Source organism: Macaca thibetana, chromosome 12 (genome assembly GCF_024542745.1).
Source record: "Macaca thibetana thibetana isolate TM-01 chromosome 12, ASM2454274v1, whole genome shotgun sequence".
Classification (NCBI taxonomy): Eukaryota; Metazoa; Chordata; class Mammalia; order Primates; family Cercopithecidae; genus Macaca; species Macaca thibetana.
In genome coordinates, this window is record NC_065589.1 from 108093249 (window position 1) to 108112190 (window position 18942).

The 18942-nt window shown below is 42.1% G+C and overlaps 1 protein-coding gene across 11 annotated transcripts in view; it reads left to right on the forward strand.

Annotated features, from left to right (window-relative positions):
* ZRANB3 (zinc finger RANBP2-type containing 3) overlaps positions 1–18942 on the forward strand; it is a 304975-nt gene that overhangs the window by 237380 nt on the left and 48653 nt on the right. For all 11 annotated transcript variants that reach the window (XM_050750964.1, XM_050750966.1, XM_050750961.1 and 8 more), the window contains one exon: positions 1473–1625. In XM_050750964.1, the coding sequence (XP_050606921.1) occupies positions 1473–1625 (153 nt within the window). The remainder of the gene's footprint in view (positions 1–1472; positions 1626–18942) is intronic.

Sequence of the window (18942 nt, forward strand, 5' to 3'; positions counted from 1 at the left end):
TTCTTCTTAGGCAGATGAAGCATGCAGGTAGCAGGCTTCAGACAGAATAGATTGTAAATATTTCTTATTAGACTTTTTTTTTTTTTGAGAGATGGAGTCTTACTCTGTCGCCTAGGCTGGAGCACAGTAGCGTGATCTCAGCTCACTGCAACCACTGCTTCCCGGGTTCAAACAATTCTCCTGCCTCAGCCTCCTGACCAGCTGGGACTACAGGTGCCCACCACCATGCCCAGCTGAGTTTTGTGTTTTTAGTAGAGATGGGGTTTCACCATATTGACCAGGCTGGTCTCAAACTCCTGACCTTGTGATCCGCCCACCTCAGCCTCCCAAAGTGCTGGGATTACAGGCATGAGCCACCACTCCTGGCCTCTTATTAGACTTTAAAAGGTGCCAGAATCCTTAGTTAATTCTCTCTGGGATCAGGATAAAGACCTGGAAAGGAACGGGGATTCTCTACAGAATGTAAATTTTCCCCACAAGAGAGAGCTCTGCAGAGCCATTTCATACAAAAGAAATATATTAGGGAGTAAAAGGTTTCCATTTGTTTTAGGGCCTGCTATCTGTCATGTTGGTGTCTTATTGCTACAAAGAATCTGTTTTGTCAGTCTTAAGATCTCTATTTTAATGTTAATGCTGGTCAGCTTTTTTGAGATGGAGTCTCACTCTGTCACACAGGAGTGCGGTAGCAGGATCTCAGCTTACTGCAACCTCCGCCTCCCGAGTTCAAGTGATTCTCCTGCCTTACCCTCCCAAGGAGCTGGCATCACAGGTGTCTGCCACCATGCCCGGCTAATTTTTCTATTTTTAGTAGAGATGGGATTTCTCCATGTTGGGCGGGCTGGTCTCAAATTCCTGACCTCAGGTGATCAGCCCCCCTCGGCCTCCCAAAGTATTGGGATTACAGGCGTGAACCACTGCGCCTGGCCTGTTTCAGGTTTACTTTAGAATGCTCTTTGCCAAGAGGAGGAATCCATTTAGTTGGTTGGGAGGCTTATAATTTTATTTTTGGTTTACAAAGATAATTATACTAATAAAGCCCATGCTATGTTGGAACAGTGAGATTTTCTTAGTGGGTAGCTTATGATTTAAATGCAAAATCAAGTTACTGGCCGGGCGCGGTGGCTCAAGCCTGTAATCCCAGCACTTTGGGAGGCCGAGACGGGCGGATCACGAGGTCAGGAGATCGAGACCATCGTGGCTAACACAGTGAAACCCCGTCTCTACTAAAAAATACAAAAAACTAGCCGGGCGAGGTGGCGGGCGCCTGTAGTCCCAGCTACTCGGGAGGCTGAGGCAGGAGAATGGCGTAAACCCGGGAGGCGGAGCTTGCAGTGAGCCGAGATCCGGCCACTGCGCTCCAGCCTGGGCGACAGAGCAAAACTCTGTCTCAAAAAAAAAAAAATCAAGTTACTTAGTGAATTTCAGCTGTGAGGTGAACTGCTGAAAAATTCATTTACTTTTTCCTTTTGTAGGCTCAAGTTACAGGGAGCACACTGAATGGTAGGAAGGAAAAAATTCAGGCTGAAGAAGGTGATAAGGAAAAATGGGATTTCCTGCAGTTTGCTGAAGCTTGGACTCCAAATGACAGTTCTGAAGAGTTAAGGAAGGAAGCTTTGTTCACTCACGTAAGATTATATGCCTTACTCTTTTTTATTTTTTTTTTTTTTTAGTATCCTGAAATCATAACTTTGTATGTATGGTTTTAAATAGCAACTCTTAATTATTTATGGTATTGAAAGGAGACTTCACATAAAGCTGGAACCCCCTTAGAACCAAAAATTAACATTGTTTTCCAACAGTTTTCATACTTACTGTTCAGCTCCTCAGATAAACTGAATAAAATTCACAGTTCAGAAGAAAATATAGGAGGCTATCTTTATGACACTGAGAATAGGGAAGCATATATTAAATGTGCCTTAAAACGTGCAAATAATAAAGAAAAAGATTCAGATATTTGAGTATATCGAAATCAAAGGTTTTGTTATACAAAATGTCCTGTATATAAGTCACACACTCAGTAAAGATATTTGCATTACAGTGTCCAAAGTATTTGAAGAATTTATACAACTCAATTAGTAAAGCATAAACAAGTCAACAGAAAAATAGGCAAAGAGCTGGGCATGGTGGCTGACACCTGTAATCCCAGCATTTTGGGTGGCTGAGGCAGGCAGATCACCTGAGGTCAGGAGTTTGAGACTAGCCTGGTCAACATGGTGAAACCCTGTCTCTACTAAAAATACAAAAATTAGGCCGGGCGCGGTGGCTCAAGCCTGTAATCCCAGCACTTTGGGAGGCCGAGATGGGTGGATCACGAGGTCAGGAGATCGAGACCATCCTGGCTAACACGGTGAAACCCCGTCTCTACTAAAAATACAAAAAACTAGCCGGGCGAGGTGGCGGGCGCCTGTAGTACCAGCTACTCGGGAGGCTGAGGCAGGAGAATGGCGTAAACCCGGGAGGCGGAGCTTGCAGTGAGCTGAGATCCGGCCACTGCACTCCAGCCTGGGCAACAGAGTGAGACTCCGTCTCAAAAAAAAAAAAAAAAAAAAAAATACAAAAATTAGCTGGGTGTGTTGGTGCACACCTGTAATCCCAGCTACTTGAGAGGCTGAGGCACAGAAATCGCTTGAACCACCTGAACCAGGAAGGCAGAGGTTCCCATGAGCTGAGATTGTATTGCTACACTCCAGGCTGGGCAACAGAGTGAGACTGTGTCTCTGTCTCAAAAATAAAAAAAAGAAAGAAGAAAAAAAAGAAAAATAGGCAAAGAATATGAGCATCAGAGGATACCTGAATAGCCAATAAACATGAAAAGAAGCTCTACCTCACTAAAATAAGGCAAATTGTAAAGATAATTTTACTATTTATTAGTAAGTAATTAGCGGTCTAACAATTTCAAAGTATGTGACCCCCCCCCATTCCCAAAACTTGTTACTGAGTGGTTTTAGCATTCATTAATGATATTTGCATGAATCACCTTTGAAATGGTCTTTCTTTTTTTTTCTTTTTTTTGAGACAGAGTCTCGCACTGTCGTCCTGGCTGAAGTACAATGGCGTGATCTCAGCTCGCTGCAACCTCTGTCTCCCGGGTTCAGGCGATTCTTCTGCCTCAGTCTCCCAAGTAACTGATATACAGATGCCTGCCACCATGCCTGGCTAATTTTTTGTATTTTTAGTAGAGACAGGGTTTCACTATGTTGGCCATGTTGGTCTCGAACTGCTGACCTTGTGATCCACCCACCTCGTCCTTCCAAAATGCTGGAATTACAGGCTTGAGCCACCGCGCCCGGCCTGAAATGTTTTTTCTAATTCCATCATTGCTTCTATATTTATTAGTTGTCATTTTTCTATAAAGAAGACATTTACCTCCCTGCTTTGAAAAAATATGACTATGGACCAGGCGTGGTGGCTCACAGACCTGTAATCCAGCCCTTTGGGAAGCTGAGGTGGGTGGATCAGTTGAGGTCAGGAGTTGGAGATCAGCCTGGCCAACATGGTGAAACTGCATTCCTACTAAAAAAAATACAAAAAAAAAAAAAAAATTAGCCAGGCATCATGTCACATGCCTGTACTCCCAGCTACTCGGGAGACTGAGGCAGGAGAATCACTTAAATCCAGGAAGTGGAGGTTTTGGTGAGCCGAGATCACGCACCACACTCCAGCCTGGGTGATGGAGTGAGACTCTGTCTAAAAAAAAAGAAAAAATTACTATGAACTTAGGGGTTTCAATTATTGTTATTATTTAATGTGTTATAATCTTTTACCTTTTTTTCTTTTTAAGCTTAGATCTGGCTAATGGGCCGGGCGTGGTGGCTCAAGCCTGTAATCCCAGCACTTTGGGAGGCCGAGACGGGCGGATCACGAGGCCAGGAGATCGAGAGACGATCCCGGCTAACACGGTGAAACCCCGTCTCTACTAAAATACAAAAAAACTAGCCGGGCGAGGTGGCGGGCGCCTGTAGTCCCAGCTACTCGGGAGGCTGAGGCAGGAGAACGGCGTAAACCCGGGAGGCGGAGCTTGCAGTGAGCTGAGATCCGGCCACTGCACTCCAGCCTGGGTGACAGAGCAAGACTCCGTCTCAAAAAAAAAAAAAAAAAAAAAAAAGATCTGGCTAATGAAAGCTCCTTTAAACTGGCTCCTTTTTTAAAAAAACACATCCTTATAATTCTCTGAGTGCTTCCTTGCTTTCTGGCACACAATATATAACAGGTTCACCTTAATTTTTTTGCCCCAGACCTGGAATTGGCCCATTTCTTTAAGGAGCACTTATTCCCTTTACTGTGGAGTGATATTTAGAAATTAGGATTTTTTTGTTGTTCCTCTGGGCTGTCATTGCCTCTAGGCTCTTTTCAATGTACAGAATATTTTCTCACGCATATATAAGGATACATGCACAAAGATCTTTATTGTGTCATTTTTTAGAATGCAAAAAATGGAAACAACCAAAATGCCCATCAATAGAAGAATGGATATGTAGATTGTCATATCTTGTAAAATGCTATTTAGAAGTTAAAGTGAATGAGTTATATTTATATGTATCAACATGATGAGATCTTGAAAACACAAAGTTGCTTTTTTTTTTTTTTTTTTTTTTTTTTTTTTTTTTTTTTTTTTGAGACGGAGTCTCGCTCTGTCGCCCAGGCTGGAGTGCAGTGGCCGGATCTCAGCTCACTGCAAGCTCCGCCTCCCGGGTTCACGCCATTCTCCTGCCTCAGCCTCCCGAGTAGCTGGGACTACAGGCGCCCGCCACCTCGCCCGGCTAGTTTTTTTTTTTGTATTTTTTAGTAGAGACGGGGTTTCACCGTGTTAGCCAGGATGGTCTCGATCTCCTGACCTCGTGATCCGCCCGTCTCGGCCTCCCAAAGTGCTGGGATTACAGGCTTGAGCCACCGCGCCCGGCCACAAAGTTGCTTTAAAAACACATGGCACACACACAGTATAGTCTATGTTTATGAGTACACATATGTAGTAAAACATAAACACACATTGGAAGAATATATATCAAATTTATAAAATTTGTTACCTCTGGGAGAGGAGAATGGATGTGGGGAACAATAAAAGTGTGATAGCAACTTCAGCAAAAATGTTTTATTTCTTTTATTTTATAAAAAGATCAGAAGTACAATATTAATATTTGTAAATTTTCAATGGTGGATACATAGATTTTTGTTGTATTCATTATACATTTCTATATGTAAAAATCCCCCAGTCTCACCTCTAACAAATGCTATTTAGAGATTATTTATAAATTTAGTAAGAAATAATATATTAGAGAAATTTGTAATTTATAATGTCTGCTGTTTCCTAGCCTTTTTTTTTTTTTTTTTAATTCTTATTTTTTTAAAAGACAGGCTCTCTGCCTATCACCCAGGCTGGAGTCCAGTGGCATGATTATAGCTCACTGCAGCTTCAAAGTCCTGGACTCAAGAGATTCTCCCATCTCAGCCTCCCAAGTAGCTAGGACCACAGGCATGTGTTACTATGACTGGCTAATTTTTTATGTTTCGTAGAGACGGAGTCTCACTACATGGCTCAGGCTGGTCTCAAACTTCTGGCCTCAAGCAATCCTCCCACCTCTGCATCCCAAAACACAGAGATTGGAAGCATGAACTGCCACCACTCTTGGCCTTCTAGTCTTTTTGGGGTAATATGGTGTCAGAGTTACAGAGAGTTTAATTTTAATTTTTCAAAGAACTGATCAGAAATTATAGGAATAAAATTAATATTTACATTTTTTTCTGATAATACAAAATTAAAAATTTAATGTGAAGTTTAATTTCATAAAAATACATTATGTGGAATCGTATTAATTTTTAATTATCTTATTTGGAGGTCTAGTACAATTTTTTTTCTAGAATATTAGAATATAATTCTGTGAAATATTGCTAAAAAATAGATCATTTATAATCGCGTTTAAAAAACGAGTTTTCTTTTTTCTTTTTTTTTCTTTTTGGAGATGGAGTCTTACTCAGTCGCCAGGCTGGAGTGCAGTGGCACAATCTCGGCTCACTGCAAACTCTGCCTGCCGGGTTCAAGCAATTCTCTTGCCTCAGCCTCCCAAGTAGCTGAGACAACAAGCACATGCCGCCATGCCTGGCTAATTTTTTGTATTTTAGTAAAGACGGGGTTTCACCCTGTTGCCCAGGCTGGTCTCCAACTCCTGAGCTCAGGCAATCTGCCCACCTCGGCCTCCCAAAGTGCTAGGATTACAGGCATGAGCCACCGCGCCCAACCAAGTTTTCTTTCAACAATGCTTATTATATTATATTCTGGTCTACAATAAAGTGAATAGAAATCCTAGCTATTTTTAAAATATATAAATAAACCTATGATTTGTGGCTGTTCTTTCTCTAAAACTTCCTATCAAACTATTTTTACCAGTTCATTTCTAAGATAGGTATTAAGAATTTGAAATAAATCTTCCTACATATGATATGTTTATTGTTTTTTAAAGTTTATCTGAAGAAAATATATATTTGTGTACACAATTTTAAAAAATCACCCATACCAAATTTTACTTTCTTGAGTTAGGTATATCTTTCATGGTTCAGTGTTGTCTTATATGTTTTCCAATACTTGTCTTTATACAAATGCAGTTTGATGTGAATTGGAATCCTAGAATGTAGGGATCTTTTGTTTGTTTTGGTTCGTTTTGCTTTGTTGGTATTTATTTGTTATATGGCCAGCATGTGAACTGTGCTTTGATTGACTTTAGGTGGGTGTGCCTTCTCACCACTCTGTCTATACCCTCCCAGCTTCATGCAGTTTAAGAAATGTTCAATTGGCCGGGCGCGGTGGCTCAAGCCTGTAAACCCAGGACTTTGGGAGGCCGAGATGGGCGGATAACGAGGTCAGGAGATCGAGACCATCCTGGCTAACACAGTGAAACCCCGTCTCTGCTAAAAAATACAAAAAACTAGCCCAGCGAGGTGACGGGCGCCTGTAGTCCCAGCTACTCCGGAGGCTGAGGCAGGAGAATGGCGTAATCCCGGGAGGCAGAGCTTGCAGTGAGCCGAGATCGCCCCACTGCACCCAAGTCAATAATATATTCAATATATTCAATATATACTTATTTTATACTTATATTATTATTAATATATTCAATATATACTTGACTATATAATATTCAATAATATATTCAAGTATATATAGTACACATATAGTATATATATACACTTGAATATATATTATTCAAGCATTTGAATAATACCTTAAATGAAACTAATCCACACAAATGTATGAGTGACAATTCTTTACCCATGCTAGATGTATTTACATTTTTTAAGAAATTACACTATTTATTAACCCAAATGAAACTCAAATTGAAGTCCAACTCAAGTAAAAAGAAAAAATTCCATCACCACAAGGAAAGATACTTTTGCACAGCCCAGTTGGCTGTCCCATAAGTAAGCAGTTCTGCCTTGGAATCCATCACCAGGGTCACTGCCTAAGATGTGGTCAGTCCAATTTCCACTGCTTCTTCCCTTCTTCTACTTCTGAATGTGTCTGACTTCTAAGTACTATTTTGGCTTTGAGGTGTTTTGATTTCCCTACAGTGGCTTCCATTGAGTGATAGTGTAGGTCATCTCCAGGCGGGAGAATGGCATGGATAATATTAGTGTATGTTATTTCTAAGCAACGAAAGGCTGTTTCTGAATAAAGCAAGCTGAGTGGAGTATTCAAATAGGGAGCCTCCTTCTGTCTCTGGTTTTCATTTTGCTACCATCATCTAACAAGTATCTCTTCCTCTAGCTCTAGCTGTGGGAAATTGGGGCCCTTCCCTTAACCTCTTTAGGGTCTTTTCTCATCCCCTTTTGCTCCTTTCTCCAATAATCAGCAACATTATATATCTAGCCATTTGAGTCCCTAGGTTACTAGGTGGCTTCTAAGCCCCCTTTCATCCATTATATATAAACTATAAAGTATCCTAAGAGAAACTTGGTACCTAAATGATTCATAGGTGAGCAAAAAAAAAAAAAAAAGTACTCTAATATAGTGTGGGTAATGAGTTCTGCTTGTGGTTAGGACATGTCTGCTTTCTGCTCAGCTTCTCTTCTTTTAATCTCAATGAGCCAGAGCTACTTCTATTTCCTTACTTCATACAGTAGTTATCTTTACATTTTGAGATGAATCTCTAGGAAATTCACAAATACAGCCAGAACGACTACTTCCAGTCATTTCTTGCTACCTCTTGCATCAGCCCACTCTACAGTCTCTGCTTTCCTTTGCCAGTTGTTTTGTGTGCTCTTAGTTCAATGTGTCCTAGCGTTCCTTGCCTTCATTAGCCTCTCCCCATTTGCCTGCTTTCCTCACCCTGCTTCTGTCCGAGCCTCTTTGGCTTGCCTTTTCTCCATCACAATCATCCTTAAGTTCCCTGGCCTGCTGCCTCAAGGGCTTCTAGATCATCCTTTACCCAAAGCAAATTTACATTTCAAACACTTACATTTGCATTAAAAATGAGTAGAATGGTTGCTTGTCTGCTGCAAAAAATTGTATGTAGTTAGGAGAGCTCTTCAGAATTATTATTAAATTTAAAAATATGCCCTCAGGCCAGAGCTTGGTGGCTCTTGCCCGTAATCCAAGCACTTTGGGAGGCCAAGTCTCCCTTGAGCCCAGGTGTTTGAGACCTGCCTGGGCAACATGGCTACACCTTGTCTCTGTAAAAATAAATAAAAAAAAATAAGAAAATTAGCTGGGCATGGTGGTACACACGTGTAGTCCCAGCCACTTAGGAGTCTGAGGTGGGAGGATCACTCAAACTCAGGAGGATGATTGTACCACTGTACTCCAGACTGGGCAACAGAGTGAGACCCTGTCTCAAAAACAAAGACAAAACAAAGTTCTCAAAATTCAAAAAGAAACCGCATTTTTTATTAAATGCCAACATTGTATGAAATGTTTGCTTTGTTGTGGTAAAAAGTACAAATTAAAAATGTCTCACATATACAAAAAATAACCTTTTTTTCCTGCATATTGTCCAATTGAATAAATGGTAACAGTAAAAAGAAAGTTGACCACAGGAGCTGTGGCATTCGTGAAATCTAAGTCCCTCTTGTCCAAAATCTCTTCTTTCTGAATATGGTAAAGAACTGGTTTCTTAGGGTAACACATCTTAAATATTTATTTAATATATATTTTAGGAATTCGAAGAACTTTGTAGTTATTATGTAATTAGTCTGCATAACAGCCTAATTAATAAGGACATGAGAGTAGCCTCATGGTTACAGAGAGAGACACACAAATGTCTCTGTCGTAGTTCTTGTCACATGACCAGGATAATTTAGGCATGTGGATACATTGTAGGGTGAGAAGGGCAGCATTTATTGTGTGAAAAGGGAAAAAAGGGAAACAGGGACTCTCAGCAAAGCGAGAGTCCTGCGAGCAGGCTTCGCGTTTCATGGATTGAATCCCCTGTTACCACCCAGGAACAGGAGAGGCCAGGCTCCTCCTTCCTGCAATGGGTGCTAACTCCCCAAGGCTCCACCCCATCCTCCCAGTGCCCAGGCAGGTTGGAGATTCTCCAAGGAGCCTTTTTACCTCACTTGTCTCAATAGCTTACATAACATTATGTTATTATTAGACATTTGTCTTATTTACTTTTATGACTTTAATACACTCAATAATAATGACTAACATCTATTGAGTTGTTATTTCTTGCAGCCATTGTGCTAAGCCCTTAATATTCAGGATCTTTCTTTTAAAAATAAACTTATTTAAATAAAGATGGGAATCTCACCATGTTCTCCAGGCTGGTCTCGAACTCCTAGGCTCAAGCAATCCTCCCACCTCAGCCTCCCAAAATGTTGGGATTACAGACCTGAGGACCACTCCAGGCTCATGATCTTATTTAACCTTCAGAGCAGCATCATGAGGAAGATACTATTAACTTGCCTCACTAAATCTGAGAAAGGTTACATAATCTGCCCAAGGTCATACAGCCAATAAGTGGCACAGCTGGGGCAGAAAGTGCCAGACCTTTCTGCTCCAAAGTCTGTTCTCATAACTTTGCCACTCTATACTAGGTGCATTAGAGTTAACATATCGTGGGACTTCAACAAATGTGTGTGGAATGAATACAACATTGAAAAACTTCAATTTGGTTTAGCCAGGTTTCTAGGATGTAAGCCACATACAGGACATTCAAAAATCATTCATTATATAAACATTTATTAAGATTATATGAAATACAAGTCAAAACCACAATGAGATACCACGTCACACCCACTAGGATGACTAAAATAAAAAAGACAAGTATTGTCTATGATGTAGAGAAATTAGAAGACTCATATATTGTTGGTAGGAATGTAAAATGATGCAACCATTTTGTAAAACCATCTGGGAGTTCCTCAACATGTTAGACATAGAGTTACCATATGACCCAGCAATTGTACTTCCAAGGGAATTGAGAACATCTGTCTACCCAAAAATTTGGACGTGGACATTATGGCAGCATGATTAATAGTAGCCAAAAAAAGTAGGACCAGTCCAAATGTTTATAAATTGATGAATGGGTAAATAAAGTGTGGTTAATCCCTATGTTACCAGAAAGGGGTCTCAATCCAGACCTTAAGAGAGAAGGTTATTGGATCTCATGCAAGAAGGAATTCAGGGTGAGTCTACAAAGTAAAGTGAAATGATGTTTATTAGAGAAGTAAAGAAACTAAAGAATGGCTACTCTATAGGCAGAGCTATATGGCATGGGCTGCTTGACTGAGTGTACTTATGGTATTTCTTGATTATATGCCAAACAAGGGGTGGATTAGTCATGAGTTTTCCAGGGTTGCAAGTTCCTGGAACTGAAGGTTCCTCCCCTTTTTAGACCATATAGAGTAACTTCCAGATGTTTCCCTGGCATTTGTAAACTCTTTTGGTGCTGGTGGGAATATATTTTAGCATGCGAACGCATTATAATTAGCATATAATGAGCTGTGAGGATGACCAGAGGTCTCTTTCATTACCATCTTGGTTTTGGTGGGTCTTGGCTGGCTTCTTTATTGCATCCTGTTTTATCAGCAGGGTCTTTGGGAAAAGACTTGTGTGTTGTGAAACCAGTCCTGCCAGGCTCCTGTCTCATCCTATGACTAAGAATGCCTAACATCCTTGAAATGCAACCCAGCAGGTCTCAGCCTCATTTTACCCTGCCCCTATTCAAGATGGAGTTGTTCTCGTTCAAATGCCTCTGACACATACAGTGGAATATTATTTGGCTTTAAAAAGTATACATGCGCTGGGCCTGGTGACTCACGCTTGTAATCCCAGCACTTTAGGAGACTGAGGCAGGCGGATCACCTGAGGTCGGGAGTTCAAGGCCAGCCTGACCAACAGGGAGAAACCCCTTCTCTACTAAAATTACAAAATTCGCTGGGCGTGCGCCTGTAATCCCAGCTACTCGGGAGGCTGAGGCAGGAGAACTACTTGAACCCGGGAGGCAAAGGTTGCAGTGAGCTGAGTTTGCACCACTGCACTCCAGCCTGGGCAACAGAGTGAGATGCTGTCTCAAAAACAAACAAACAAAAAGACACATACTACACCATGGATGACATGGATGAACCCTGAAAATTTGTTAAGTGAAAGAAGCAGGACAGGCCACTTCTTGTATAGCTCTTTTTATTCAGATTAGCCGGAATAGGCAAATCTGTAGAGACACAAAGTAGACAAGTACTTGCTAAGAGATTCAAGGAGAGGATGGACAGTGACTGCTGTCAAAGAACAGAATTTAGCCTGAAAAACATGGCAAAACCCTGTCTTTACAAAAAATACAAAAATTAGATGGGCATGGTGGCACATACCTGTAGTCCCAGCTACTCAGGAGGCTGAGGTGAGAGGATCACCAGAGCCCAGGTCGAGTCTGTAGTGAGCCATGATTTCTCCACTGCATTCCAGCCTGGGTGACAGAGTAAGACCCTGTCTCAAAAACAAAAAAAACAAAACGAAACAACAAAATTTTAACGAATTGACTTTTAAATATCTGATTGGGTTTTTTTGTTTGAGGAGGGTTGTTTTTGTTTTTAAGAGACAGACTCTCACTCTGTTGCCCAGGATTGTTCAGTGGAGAGGTCATAGTTCACTGCATCCTCAAAATCCTGGGCTCCAGTGATCCTCCTGCCTCAGCCTCCCAAGTAGCCAGGACTATCATCATGCCACCATGCCAGGTTAATTTTTTATTTTTTGTAGAGATGGAGGTCTCCTTATGTTGCTCAGGCTGGTATCAAATTCCTCAGCTCAAGCAATCCTCCTGCCTGAACCTTTCAAACTGTTGGGATTATAGGTGTTAGCCACTGCACCTGGCCCTGACTGGCTTTTATTAGCAAGTCATGAATTGGGCAGCATCCCATTTATGAACTAGAATTATGCTTCACTAAGCTGAGCAGAGCAGAGTGGGTGAGTTTTATAGGCAGAAAAGGAGAAACAGGGAACAGAAAAGAAAGCAGAAACAAGGAAGAAAAGCCAGATTAATGGTTTAAAAGTTACTTTCCTTGTAGGGGTAAAGCAGAGAGGACTTCCTCATCATGCTGGTTCAGGTTGACTGGGCCCCTTTTGATTGCTGTGAATCTCCTGGGGGTGTGTGTGTGTGTGTGTGTGTGTGTGTGTGTGTGTGTTGTTTTGTTTTTTTTAAACTGCCCTGTTTTTAAGTTCAGTTTGATTAAGTGGCACCTAGCATGTGTTACTCCATCCTGGTTTGCTCTGGTCTTTTGGGTCCTAGTGTAGGAGCTCAGACTAAAACAATGGCTTCACATACATTTTATTTAACATTGCCTAATGAGTATAGGGTTTCTTTCTAAGGGTAATGAAAATATCCTATGGCCGGACGCGGTGGCTCACACCTGTAATCCCAGCACCTTGGGAGGCTGAGGCAGGGAGATCACCAGGTCAGGATACCAAGACCAGCCTGGCCAACATGGTGAAATCCCATCTCTACTAAAAATACAAAAAAATTAGCTAGGTATGGCAGCGGGTGCTTGTAGTCCCAGCTGCTCGGGAGGCTGAGGCAGGAGAATGGTGTGAACCCAGGAGGCGGAGGTTGCAGTAAGCCCAGATCACGCCACTGTACTCCAACCTGGGCGACAGAGCGAGACTCTGTCTCAAAGAAAAAAAAAAGAAAAAAGAAAATGTTCTACAATTAATAAAGTCTGAATATACTAAAATCATTGAACTGGACACTTTAAAAGGGTGAATTTTATGGTATATGGATTACATCTCAATAAAGCTGTTTTTTGTTTTATTTTTTTCAACACTGAGTCTCACTCTTGCCCAGGCTGGAGTGCAGTGGCATGATCTTGGCTCACTGCAACTTCCGCCTCCCAGGTTCAAATGATTCTCCTGCCTCAGCCTCCCGAGTAGCTGGGATTACAGGCGTGAGCCACCACGCCCATCCACAGCTGTTTTTTTTTTTTAAAGACTATATGCTAAATTTTGAGAATGCAAAGATAAGGAAAATAGTTAACTTTCCTGTGGAGTTTACTTTTTAGTGGAAAACAATTGTAAACAAATCATTTTAATGCAATATGATAAATATGAAAATAGAGACATGTAAGTCAGGCCCTAGGAACACAGGACAGAATAAATAACTACTTGGAGCATTTGAGAAAGTTTCCCTTAGGAAATATCTGAGCTGAATTTTGAAGGATGAATTCAAAGGCAGTAGGTCCAATTTCAGGCAGAGGGAACACCAAAAACATGCCAGAAAGCACAGAGATATGAACAAATATTAATTGTTCTGAGAATGTGAAATCTGCACAAATATGTGAGCTTAAGGCTTATGGGAAGTGAGTTGAAGGAAAGGAAGCCTAAAACTTTGGCAGTAACCAGTTGGAGAGGAATTCACACTTGCCATGCCAAAAAGTGAGACCTGATTCTGGCGGTATGTAGTGTCATGAGAGGTTTTTAAGCAGATAAATAACATGATCAGATTTATGTCTTCAAAAGGTAACCCTAATGGTAGTGTGGAAACAAATGGAAGAGTGAAGAGACAGAAGTTCTTGGAGGCAGTGCTACTTGGGGAATGGATTACAGTCATACACCACATAATGATGTTTTGGTCAACTACGATCACATACAATGGAAGTCTCACAAGGTTATAATGGAACTGAAAAGTTCCTATCACCTGGTGAGGTTGTAGCCATAGTAATATGGTAGCACAGTGCATTACCCTTTCTATGTTTAGATACACAAATACTCACCATGTGATACAGTTTCCTGTAGTATTCAGTACTGTAACTGCTGTACAGGTTTGTAGTCTAGGAGTAATAGGCTATGCCAGGTAGTCTAGGTGTGTAGTATGCTATACCATCTAGGTTTGTGAAGTACACTCTGTGATGTTGGCACAACTGCACAATCACCTAAAGACACATTTCTCAGAATGTGTCTGTATCTCCATTGTTAAGCATAGTATAGTCTCTCATCTAGTTTCAGTCTATGGTGAAAGGACCTCTCTCTCTCTCCCCACTGCCTGTCCAGGCTTTCTCCCCCTGATTTTTTAGAGCCTGAGAACTTGATTGGGTCACAGTTCAAAGTAGGTGAGTTGCTGTTCCCCCAGGAGACATGCTTCTCCTTTGCTTTCTGCCTCCACTGTGAGTGAGCACAGCAAACAAGCCTGTGTTGGCAGGCCATACCACCTCTTCTGCTGCTAGATCTGTGCTGACAAGTTAGGAAGTCTAGTTTTGACCTTGGGTTCTAGCTGGGTTCTTCAGTATTCCTTTTACCAGAATTTTACTTTGGTGCTATCAGGCACTTACAGGTCTATTAATAAAGCCAGTTCCTTTTTATTCATGAGGCTATTAGTATATATAAAACTCCTTTGTCAAGGATTCCTAGAGGGGATTTGAGGCACTATAACCACCCTAAATTCCTAACAGTAGTAGTGACAATAGAGAGGTGAAAAATGCCAGACATTTCAGCAGTAGAATCAATAACATGAGACCTGAGTGGAATCCTATCTAATAGCAGTGTGGAAAGAGTAGAAGGGATTGAAGGAGGCACTTAAGGAAAACACCACAGCCAACAGCATGCAGGTAGATAAGGAGAGGACAAATTGAAACAGTGGAAAGAGATCCAGTTTAGTCTAAAACTGGAGATTCCATGCAGAGGACTTTATAGTTAATTTGGATGAGGAGTGAAGAGCCGAAAGATTGTGGTGGTAGAAGAGGAGCTGGCTTAAGGACAGAGGTGAAGGGTTCACTCAGGACATCTTGAGTTTGAGGGGTCTCTGAACCTCAGCTGTTGTCCAAGAGTCATTTGGAGCTCAGCTTTAGAGCTTAAAGAGAAATGGTGGTACATAGGTACACACTAGACATAAGTGGATTAATGTAACTCCCTGAGTTACATTCTAATACTTTATATGTTATATGATATTTTGCTATAAATTCTCATTGTCATTATTGGAAGAGACAGCCATTCCCAAAGACATTAGCTATACTACTTTTGATGTCATGGGATTTTTTTCTATGGGGGCACATAGGAAGGTGTGTTACATAGGTAAACATGTGTCACAGGGGTTTGTTATACATATTATTTCATCACCCAGGTATTAAGCGCAGTACCCAATAGTTATCTTTTCTGCTCCTCTCCTTCACGCAATATCCCCCCTCAAGTAGACCCTAGTATCTGTTGTTTCCTTCTTTGTGTTCGTAAGTTCTCATTATGTAGCTCCGATTTTGTATTAGTCCATTTTCATGCTGCTGATAAAGACATACCCAAGACTGGGAAGAAAAAGGGGTTTTTTTGTTTCTTTTGCTTTTTTGAGACGGAGTCCTGCTCTGTTGCCAGGCTGGAGCATAGTGGCACGATCTAGGCTCAATGCAACCTCCGCCTCCTGGCTTCAAGCAATTCTCCTGCCCCAGACTCCCAAGAAGCTGGGACTACAGGCGCGCACCGCCACGCCCAGCTAATTTTTGTATTTTTAGTAAAGATGGGGTTTCACCATGTTGGCCAGGCTGGCCTCGAACTCCTGACCTCGTGATCTGCCCACCTCAGCCTCCCAAAGTGCTGGGATTACAGGTGTAAGCCACCGTGTCCAGCGGAAAAAGAGGTTTAATTGGAATCACAGTTCCACAAGGCTGAGGAGGCCTCAGAATCATGGCAGGAGGTGAAAGGCACTTCTTACATGGTGGTGGCAAGAGAAAATGAGAAGGAAGCAAAAGTGGAAACCCCTGATAAAACCATCAGATCTCATGAGACTTATTCACTATCACAAGAATAGCACAGGAAAGACCAGCCCCCATGATTCAATTACCTCCTGCTGTGTCCCGCCTACGACACATGGGAATTCTGGGAGATACAATTCAAGTTGAGATTTGGGTGGAGACACAGCCAAACTATATCATTCCGCCCCTGGCCCCCTCCAAATCTTATGTCCTCACATTTCAAAACTAATATGCCTTCCCAAAAGTCCCCCAACATCTTAATTCATTTCAGCATTAACCCAGAAGTCCACAGTCCGAAGTCTCATCTGAGACAAGGGAAGTCCCTTCTGCCAATGAGCCTGTAAAATCAGAAGCAAGTTAGGTACTTCCTAGATACAGTGGGGGTACAGGTTAAATACAGCTGTTCCAAATGGGAGAAGTTGGCCTAAACAAAGGGGATACAGGGCCCATGCAAGTCTGAAATCCAGTGAGGCAGTCAAATTTTAAAGCTCCAAAAAGATCTCTTTCAACTCCAGGTCTCATATCCAGGTCACACTGATACAAAAGGTAAGTTCCAATGGCTTTGGGCAGCTCTGCCCCTGTGGCTTTGTAGGGTACAGCTTCCCTCACGGCTGCTTTCACAAGCTGGCATTGAGTGTCTACGGCTTCTCCAGGAGCATGGTGCAAGCTGTCAGTGGATCTACCATTCTGGGGTCTGGAGGACGGTGGCCCTCTTTTCACAGCTCCACTAGGCAGTGCCCTAGTAGGGACCCTGTGTGAAGGCTCCAACCCCACATTTCCCTTCCACACTACCCTAGCAGAGGCTCTCCAAGAGGGCCTCACCCCTATAGCAAACTTTTGCATAGGCATCCAGTTGTTTCCATACATCTTCTGAAATCCAGGTGGAGGTTCCCAAACTTCAATTCTTGACATCTGTGCACCCACAGGCTCAACACCACATGGAAGCTGCCAAGGCTTGGGGCTTCCATCCTCTGAAGCCACACCCCAAGCTGTACATTGGCCCCTTTCAGCCATGGCCGGAGCAGCTGGGATACAGGGAACCAAGTCCCTAGGATGCACACAGCACAGGGACCCTGGACCTGGCCCATGAAACCACTTTTTCCTCCTGGGCCCCCTGACCTGTGATGGGAGGGGCTACCATGAAGGTCTGTGACATGCCCTAGAGACATTTTCCCCATGGTTTTGGGGATTAACATTAGGCTCCTTGCTACTTATGCAAATTTCTGCAGCTGGCTTGAATTTCTCCCAAAAAGTTTTGTTTTCTGTCACATAGTCAGGCTGCAAATTTTCCAAACTTCTATACTCTGCTTCCCTTATAAAACTGAATGCCTTTAACAGCACCCAAGTCACCTCTTGAATGCTTTGCTCCTTAGAAATTTCTTCTGCCAGATACCCTAAATCATCTCTCTCAAGTTGAAAGTTCCATAAATCTCTAGGGTAGGGGCAAAATGCCACCAGTCTCTGCTAAAACATAACAAGAGTCGCCTTTGCTCCAATTCCCAACAAATTCCTCATCCCCATCTGAGACCACCTCAGCCTGGATTTTATTGTCCATATTGCTATCAGCATTTTGGGCACAGCCATTCAACAAGTCTCTAGGAAGTTCTAAACTTTCCCACATTTTCTTGTCTTTTTCTAAGCCCTTCAAACTGTTCCAGTCTCTACCTGTTACCCAGTTCCAAAGTCACTTCCACATTTTCAGGTATCTTGTCAGCAACACCCCACTCTACTGGTACTGGTTTACTGTATTAGTCCGTTTTCGTGCTGCTGATAAAGGCATACTTGAGACTGGGAAGAAAAAGAGGTTTAATTTGACTTAACGTTCCACATGACTTGGGAGGCCTCAGAATCACGGCAGGCAGCGAAAGGCACTTCTTATATGGCAGCGGCAAGAGAAAATGAGAAGGAAGCAAAAGCGGAAACCCATGATAAACCCATCAGATCTCATGAGACTCACTTGCTATCACTAGACTAGCACAGGAAAGACTGGCCCCCATGATTCAATTACATTCCCCTAGGTCCCTCCCACAATATGTGGGAATTCTGTGAGATGCAATTCAAATTGAGATTTGGGTGGGGACACAGCCAAACCATATCACATTTATAAGTGAGAACATGTGGTATTTGGTTTTCTGTTCTTGCATTAGTTTGCTAAGGATAATAGCCTCCAGCTCCATCCATGTTCCCATAAAAGACATATCATTCTTTTTTATGGCTACATGGTATTCCATGATGTATAAGTACCACATTTTCTTTATTTAGCCTGTCATCAACATGCATGTCTGTTGATTCCATGTCTTTGCTATTGTGAATAGTGCTACAGTGAACATTCCTGTGCATGTGTCTTTATGGTAGAATGATTTCTATTCCTCTGAGTATATAACCAGTAATGGGATTGCTGGGTCGAATGATAGTTCTTCTACTTTTAGCCCTTTGAAGAACTGCCATACTGCTTTCCACAATGGTTGAACTATTTTACACTCCCACCAACAGTGTATGTGTTCCCTTTTCTCTGCAGCCTTGCCCACATCTGTTATTCTTTTCGCTTTTTAATAATAGCCATTCTGACTGGTGTGAGATGGCATCTCACTGTGGTTTTGATTTGCATTTCTCTAGTGATCAGTAATATTGAACTTTTCTTCATATACTTGTTGGCTGCATGTATGTCTTCTTTTGAGAAGTGTCTGTTCATTTCCTTTGCCCACTTTTTTGTTGTTGGTGGTGGTGGTGAGACAGAGTCTCACTCTGTCACCCAGGCTGGAGTGCGGTAGTACAATCTTGGCTTACTGCAGCTTCCGG